The sequence below is a fragment of the Protobothrops mucrosquamatus genome, unplaced genomic scaffold (genome assembly GCF_001527695.2).
Source record: "Protobothrops mucrosquamatus isolate PMUCROS unplaced genomic scaffold, P.Mucros_1.0 scaffold1278, whole genome shotgun sequence".
NCBI lineage: Eukaryota > Metazoa > Chordata > Lepidosauria > Squamata > Viperidae > Protobothrops > Protobothrops mucrosquamatus.
Genome location: NW_015387483.1, coordinates 165,587 through 173,774, shown reverse-complemented (window position 1 = coordinate 173,774; position 8,188 = coordinate 165,587). Strand labels below are relative to the sequence as shown.

At 36.1% G+C, this 8,188-nt stretch overlaps 1 protein-coding gene across 1 annotated transcript in view; it reads right to left on the bottom strand.

The window, feature by feature from the left end:
- GCLC (glutamate-cysteine ligase catalytic subunit) overlaps positions 1 to 8,188 on the bottom strand; it is a 25,812-nt gene that overhangs the window by 15,387 nt on the left and 2,237 nt on the right. Inside the window, exons 3-6 of the mRNA XM_015821220.1 lie at positions 5,010 to 5,123; positions 2,840 to 2,898; positions 2,614 to 2,750; positions 1,238 to 1,312 (exon numbers count right to left, since the gene is read on the bottom strand). Of these exons, the coding sequence (XP_015676706.1) occupies positions 1,238 to 1,312; positions 2,614 to 2,750; positions 2,840 to 2,898; positions 5,010 to 5,123 (385 nt within the window). The remainder of the gene's footprint in view (positions 1 to 1,237; positions 1,313 to 2,613; positions 2,751 to 2,839; positions 2,899 to 5,009; positions 5,124 to 8,188) is intronic.

Below are 8,188 nucleotides of genomic sequence, written 5' to 3'. Positions count from 1 at the left end.
GGTATCACACAAAATTTGGATGTAAAAGAAACAAATTTGATGTTGTATTGTTTAACTGCTGCCCGTTTGTTGATAGCTCAAAATTGGAAGAGTAAAATTTTACCTACAATGGAAGATTGGAGATTGAAAGTTTCGTACCTTGCTGAAATGGCAAAGATTTCAGCTTATTTGAAGAATTACTCAAATGAACAATTTTTATTAATATGGAGAAGATGGATTGTTTATATTCAAAAGAAGCACAGAGTGGTGGAATATAACTTAGGTTTTTAGTAAACTGGTTTTTCTTTTTTGTTATATATTTCACCTACTCATGTAGAATTAATATACCTTGTGGAGTTAGAGATATTAATATTTGTTTACTTATATTTGAACATTATCTTGGGATCTGGTTTGGGAAGTCCGGGGGATGGGTGGGAGGGGGATGGGGTTTTTTCTATTATAGCATTGTGGAATATTTGTGATGTTTTTTATGATGAAAATAATAAAAATTTTATTAAAAAAAAAAAAAGAGAAGAACTGGGGTGACATAATAGCAGTTTTCTAATATTTGCAGGGCTGTCACAGAGAGGAGGGGGACAACGTATTCTCCAAAGCACCTGAGGGTAGGATAAGAGGCATTGGATGGAAACTTATCAAGAAGAGATCCAACCCAGAACTAAGGAGGAATTTCTTCACAGTTAGAACATTTAATCAACAAATAGTTTGCTTCCAGAAGTTGTGGGTGCTCCAACACTGGAAGTTTTAAAGAAGAGTTTGGACAGCCATTTGTCTGGAATGGTATAGACTCTCCTGTTTGAACAGGAGGTTGGACTAGATGACCTCCAAGGTCCTTTCCAACTCTGTTATTCTGTATTCTTATGCAGGCAGTACTTTGAGGATAAAATATTATGTCAAGGTAAAATGTGCTACATGGGCATGGCAACAAATATTGCAACAAATACTGCTGTATTTTTTTCCTCCAGCCCTAAGAAACAACTTGCAAACTTTTCTGATCTCTTTTATCCCTTCCATATAATTACCAATTATGGGAAATTTTAGCTTCACTTACTGAACATAAACTATCTCCACTAATTTACAAATCTTATGCTGATTGTTTTGAGGGCTGAACAAGCTTTTAATCTTTTTTGAAACAGATTTTACAACAGCTTTTTAAAAACTGTTTTATGCTTGTACCTCCCATAATAAAGTATGTCTCTGAATAAAAATGTATATACAACAATAAAATGATTTCACTCACCACAATGGGGCAGATGGTGGCTAGCTGATCATAAAGATATCTTGCTTCAAAAATGCTGCAGGCTTGGAATGTTACCTACAAAATAAATAAAAATTTACCCATGATTTATGATAAAAGTGCATTGTCAATGTTATTGCACTTTCCAGAAATGATAAAAAATGAGTTCACTGAATTTTGAGCTGCAAGATTGTTTCTTTCCCATAGACGTGGGATCATACCTATAGTGGGGAATTAAGTCCCCTTTTTCTTCCTTGGAGAATCTTGTTGCCATTAGGCAGAACAAACACTATCATATGCATTCTTTGCTTTTCAACATTCTTCCATATTTCTCTTTGGAAAGAAAAATAAAACACAGAAATTCCACCATTGCTTTTCCTTCCTCCCCCCCAAAACAAAAATCACTTCTACAGACTTACTCAAGAATTCAGTTCCCAATCACAAGTTGATTTATGATATTTTGAGTACAGGTAGTGCTCAGCTTATGACAACTGGGACCAGAATTTCCATTTCTAAGCAAAGACACTTTTTTCCAGTGCTGTAATCATTTTGAATGGTCACTAAGCAAATGCTCGCAGGTTGAGGATTACTTGTATTCAAATGTAAAGAGCAAAATGTTGCTTTTTTTAGCCATATATCGAACATTTTCGCTTATATTGTGCAAGACCTGTCTTACATATGTCATTCCTTTTTCCTTTAACTCATCTAAGAATACATTCATTCATTCTTCACAGCAGGCACCTTATTCTTCCTCACCATAAATATCAGGATGTGTCATTTTTGTATCAATCTTTCACTTGAACATTTATTTTGCTATTTTGATGTGTCCTTCCTTCTAAATATCCCTGTGCTCCTCATGACCTTTTCTTTCATTTCATCTCTTTACATTTAATTCTTTAATTGTTTTATCTATTTGCTTTGTTGGTAACCTTATTTTGCAATTCACTGCCTTCAGTTATTTAAGAATTCAGTCACTCATACTGGTTCAATGTAATTTTTCGAGTCTCCTCTCCTGTGTTATTTTTTTTTCATCTCCTTTCCTATGACTGAATTTTAGTGATTTCTGACTTTCCTTCCTTATGTGTCTATTAGATGATAAACTTGTATCTTGTATTATTTGCTGTCTACTACTGGTTTATCACTTGCTTACAAAACATTAACAATTACCACAGCTTGCCATGAAGCTTGAATTAAGTTATTATTTCTGGAAAGGAGGAAAAAAAAGTGCATAACTGTGCAATGAGCAGCAGGGAAAAATACATACATGTAATATATAAAATCTGGCTACTGAATATGTAACTGTTATGAAAACAATACAAAACCAAAAGAGAGCAGTTAAAAAAAAACCTTAACAGTGTACTTATTTCAGTTGAGTTTACCTGAAGGCAACAATTGCCCATGCCAAATCCCATGGCATCCATATATACATGATCGGGCTTAGCTGCTCTTGCTGCTTCACCATCATCACTAGGAAATGTTTCTATAAACGGTGATGGAGTATTCTTGTCCTTAAATACTGCATAAGACATTTGAAAAGAGGTTTAAGCTCCTTGCTCATTTTTATTTTATTTTTTTTTAACAGTTAATTGCTTTTTTTTCACTTACTTGGTACATTTATAACTACTTTTTCGCCTCTTCTATGTCGAATATTTCTCGTTAAAGTACTAAAAAAAAAATTCGGAGATGTCTCAAAACAGAAACATTTTTCAATAGTTTCAAAAGTTTTTAGATTAATATTTGATTTACGGGGTGAAATGTTTTTTTGCCTTCTCAATTACCCCTTACTACACACTTTCCTAACCTGCTATGCCGATTAAAAATTACTATATTTGCATTCTAGTGAATTATTTGAAGCATCAACACTATCATGATACAGAGAAATGAGAAATAATGTCAGAGTAGAGCTTACTTATTTATCTATACAGCAAGGTAACATTTATAGTAGTTGCTATAATAGTTGACAAGGAAAAGCAAGAAGAGGAAAAAAAGAATAGGAAGCCTATTATACATCATAGTTCCAAAGAGGTTTCTTCACAAATAAAACAGGATTTCCTAACTGGGGCTTGTATGTATAACCAAACGTATTCTCAATTAACCAATTTGAAAGCATTCAGTTTTTGTTGCTGGTTGATACATCGTGAACAATTTATCTAGAGCCTTCCATTATGTCTGAACTTGGAATATTTGTTTATTGTTGTAAAACTTTTGTGTTCTGGCCATAAATACAAGGGGAAAAAAGTAGTCCTCATTTAAGTAACCACAATTGATACCGACAGCTCTGTTAAGAGAAAAAATCACCTGACTTGACCAGGTTTTCCTTTCCTCACTTCCCTGCCCTTTGGAATGCTTCACCCCAGAGCTGGGAAGGCAACTCAAAACTGTCAAGACTAATCAGTTTCACACCTTGGGCTTTTAACAGAATTAATATTTGTGTTTATATTCAGAAATTGCTTGTGTTTTTTTTCTTTTTTGCTCTTGTTTAAGCAATTTTTCTGCTCTGCTAGAGGGAACAAAAGATTAAAAAACAAGCAATTTCTGTATGCAATTTGTCCTGTGCCTGATCTGCTCTCCCTCCACCTCACAGACTAGAGATTAGAAAGGAATTACAAGAGAGTAAGCAGGTACAAACTGTGGAATACACTGGACATTTTTCGTAGCTGTTCCTGGTCAGCCTTGGGAAAGATTGCCTTAGCCAGTGAAGTTCTTGATCAGCCTTGATAAAGCAACTGCCTCTCTAGACTTAAGGAAAATGGCCTTTGTTGGGTTTCTAGATATGCCTTACATTGGCTGGACACATCTGTCACAGCTGCAGTGAAAGGTAATTGGACTAGATACAGTGGGGCAGGCCTCCCATGGATGGGTGGGTGGAGGGGAGAGAGGAGGCCAAGGTGTCTGAGGCCTTCTATCCCATGGTGGGGAAGGAACTGCATTGTTACTGCAATTGTAAGGGTCATATTTTGATCACATGACTGTAGAAGTGCTGCAATGGTTGGAACTTTGGATAGAGATTCTAAGTCCCTTACTTCAGTATCATCATAATTTTGAACGGTTGCTAAATAAACAGTTGTAAATTGAAGATTACCTATTGAGGTTTTGAGCACATAAAACATAAAGTGCTCATCTTACAAAATGGAAATCCTCAATTCTCAAAAAAATTATAAATATATACAGCATATAAATTCTCACCTGCCACAAAAATCCTATAACTCTAAATAGTTTCCACAGATCAAAAATATACGCAACGAAGTTCATGGACAACCTACAACTATATAAAATTAGATCTCCCAAAAAAAAATCACAGAAGGCAGATAATGCAAGAATATACACAAATCAGAAACTTAATGGCCAATTCCTTTATGTGTGCCTTCATGCACATTTAAGTTGACACACAGAAAGAACAACCTTCTCTATCACACATAAAACATATAGCAAGTAGTAGATAAAACTAAAACTAAAAACCTTATTCAAAATGTTAAACGATCTCAAATACAATGTCTAAGGTTATGGAGAAGTGCAGACACAAAGACAAGCTACCTCTGAATCTCTTCTAAAATAGCATTGCCTGCAGAATTAATGTTATAAAGGATGGGACTTTTGGCAGCTACTAAAAGCATTGATAAAACTAAAATAATATCTATAGAAAGAGTAACTACATTCAACATGAGTGGTGAACCTCACACCAAATTTAAATTTGGAATATTATTATTATAAATTAGCATATATTACATCATCTACATTTAGAGTATATCTGTATTTCTATTCAAAGCATACTTACCTAAACCTGGGATGATTGTTTATAGCCTCATCTGGGAAGAAAAGAGACTTTGAGGCTCCCGTCTCAATAGGTGTTGGATGATATGCTGGTATCGTAAATCCTGGACAACCTAATCTATAAATTCCAATCAAATTGTGATAATTTAGGATCTCTAGTTGATAAAGATTTATTTAGTAAAGTTATATTAGAAATATTCCAGAACAAAAGTAAAACCAAGATTTATTAAGATTAATACTTATGTGTTTGGCACAACTCTTCTATAGACACTAATCAAAAGGGTTACAGGCAGTGGCGGGATTCAAATACCTGGACAACCGGTTCCCATATTTGATGCAGGCCTGAGCTTCTGAAGCCTAGGAACAGACTTCTGGAAGTGGCATCATGCACTTCCGGTGGACTGTTCTAGGCCTGGGAGACCTCCTCCAGGCCTTCGATGCCTAGAACGGATTTCCGGAAGTGGCATCCACAAACTTCCGGTGGGCTGTTCTAGGCCTGGGAGGACTCCTCCAGGACTCCAATGCCTCCTCCAGGACTCCGAGGCCTAGAACGGACTTCCGGAAGTGGTATCCATGCATTTCCAGTGGACTATTCTAGGCCTGGGAGGCCTCCTCCAGGCCTAGACTGGATGACTGGAAGCCAGCCGGTTCTCCGAATTCAGGTAAATTTAGCTACCGGTTCTCCCGAACTGGTGTAAACTGGCTGAATCCCACCACTGGTTACAGGTATTTTGTAAACCAATTAAAATAGGTTAGTCTTGTTTCTGCCAAAAAGCCTGATCCAAAACAGATAAGAAATTTACCAAACATACTTTAAGTAGAAAGAAGCTTTCTAGTGCAGTGGTTCCTAACTTTTTCTTCATCATGGGCCCCTTTTAAAGACCTTTTGTGAGCTTCCTTAAACACATCTAGTTGGACATTCTAACGTGGAATGCTGGAATATGAGCATGAAATATCATGCTGCACTGAAATGATTAAGGAATTAATAGAAATTCAGTAGATCAACCATTTATACAGATCATTTGTAGATATTTAGACTGGCCAAAATCTGTAATGGTCGACATACATACAGTGGTATCTAAAGTTTGTGTGCCCTTTTCAATATTTTTGCATAAATATGACATAAATGACCACAGACGTTCTAAAACGTAATTAAAATAATTCAATTAAACAAATATTATTCTTGTTCATATTTTTACTGAAGCAAATGATCCAAAGATAACATGTGTATATGTGACAAAATATACGAACCTTTCTTTTCAGTTATTGGTGTGCCAATTACTTTGATATGACCATTCCAAAATATCAACTTTCTTCTGCTTTTAAGCGATACGACTTGTGTTTTTGTCATTGTCTAGCTGCCTGATTCCCTTTGTCTTGAGCTTAATTCATGGATAGATACCCTGACATTTTCCTATAATATTTACTGGTACAATTCAGAATTCATAGTTGCATTAATGATGGACAGCCATTTGTCCGAAATGATATAGGGTTTCCTGCCTGAGCAGGGGGTTGGGCTAGATGACCTCCAAGGTCCCTTCCAACTTTATTATTATTATTATTATTATTATTATTATTATTGCTGCTGCTGCTACTATTATCTATATAAATAAAAATGTAAATGTTCGTTTGTTCAAAATCTTAAATCTCCGAAAGTTCTTTACCGATTGCTTTGAAATTTTGACACAACGTTGCATTCGAATACGCGCGTGTTTTTATATACCTACTATTATATAGATGTCACACCTGTGACAGGTAAAAACATGTTTTGAAAAACTGCCATCTGTTGGACGTAAAAGCAACACACGCTACGATTTTACGATTCCATTTCAATGTTTCCGATTTATGATCCATTTACGATTTCCAAATTTCCAATTTTATGATTCCATTTCAATGTTTCCGATTGCATTGTTACATTGAATTTTCATAGATTGATTTATTTTCATTTTGATTTAATTATTTCGTGTGACATTGCATTGGAATTGAGCTGTGTCGTTTACCATAGCGTTCATTTCGTGAGTATAGTTTATTTTTTTCTTTTACAAGCATTGTGAAATTAAACATATTAGAAACGTGCGCTTTCTCATTTATTTCTTTCCCATTTAACCAGACTGAGCCACAGCAACGCGTGGCCGGGTACAACTAGTTATTAATATATGGCAAGCAGTTCTTGTTCAGAGGCAACAAAGAGGCACAAACCATGATTTATAGGTAGTCCTTGCTTAATGACTGGCCACTTAGCAACTGCTTAGTAATTGGTTGAAATTACAACAGACACCCCCTCCCCCAAAGATGGTCTGATTCCAGAATTCTGATGATGGCATCTCTCCCCAAGTCCACAAGAGCGCATCTTGGACACTTGGCAACCAGCTCATCAGTATGGCTGGTTGCAGCATACTGTGGTTTCTGATAAAAGACACCCATAAGAATGAATTAATTTGCTTAAAGACTGCCACAAAAAAAGTTGTAAAATCAGGTCGGTCACATGGGCACCTCAACTTATGACTGTCAAGTCTTAACAACAGAAAAGCAATAGCATTTTGGTTTATAAACCCACCCCTTAGTGCTTTTATAGCATTCTCTGGGCAGTTTACAATGTCATAGCATTATTTCCATGGTCCTCATTTTACCAACCTCGGAAGGATGGAAAGTTGAATCAACCTTGAGCTCCATCAGGATCGAACTCCAGGTTATAGGTAGAGTTTGCCTGCAATACTGCATTATAACACTGTGCCACCAGGGCTGTTATGAAAAAAAATCCGTAAGAGAAATTGCAGGGTCCATTACGGTTATAGATTGAGGACTATTTATTTTGCCATGTTTCTCAGATGAGATAAGGTTCTTACACCGGAATGCAGTGTTCGCTTTTTGTCAAACATAACAGTTTCATTGAAACAAAAAAGTTATATTTTGGTTAGATCCATCCACAGAACATTCTTCCAATAACATTCTTCCAATCCCGGATCTCCCCTCCTTCCGCCGCGCCCTTAAGACATGGCTCTTCCAACAAGCGGGATTGGCCTAGGGGAATTTTTAGTGGGGTTTTAAGAGTAATTTTAATTGACATAGGCCACAGTAAATATTTCTTTTTAATTAGGTTTTAAACTGGGTATTTTTATTGTTGTATCTGTTTTACAAGGCTGTCAGCCGCCCTGAGTCCGTAAGGAGAAGGGCGGGATAAAA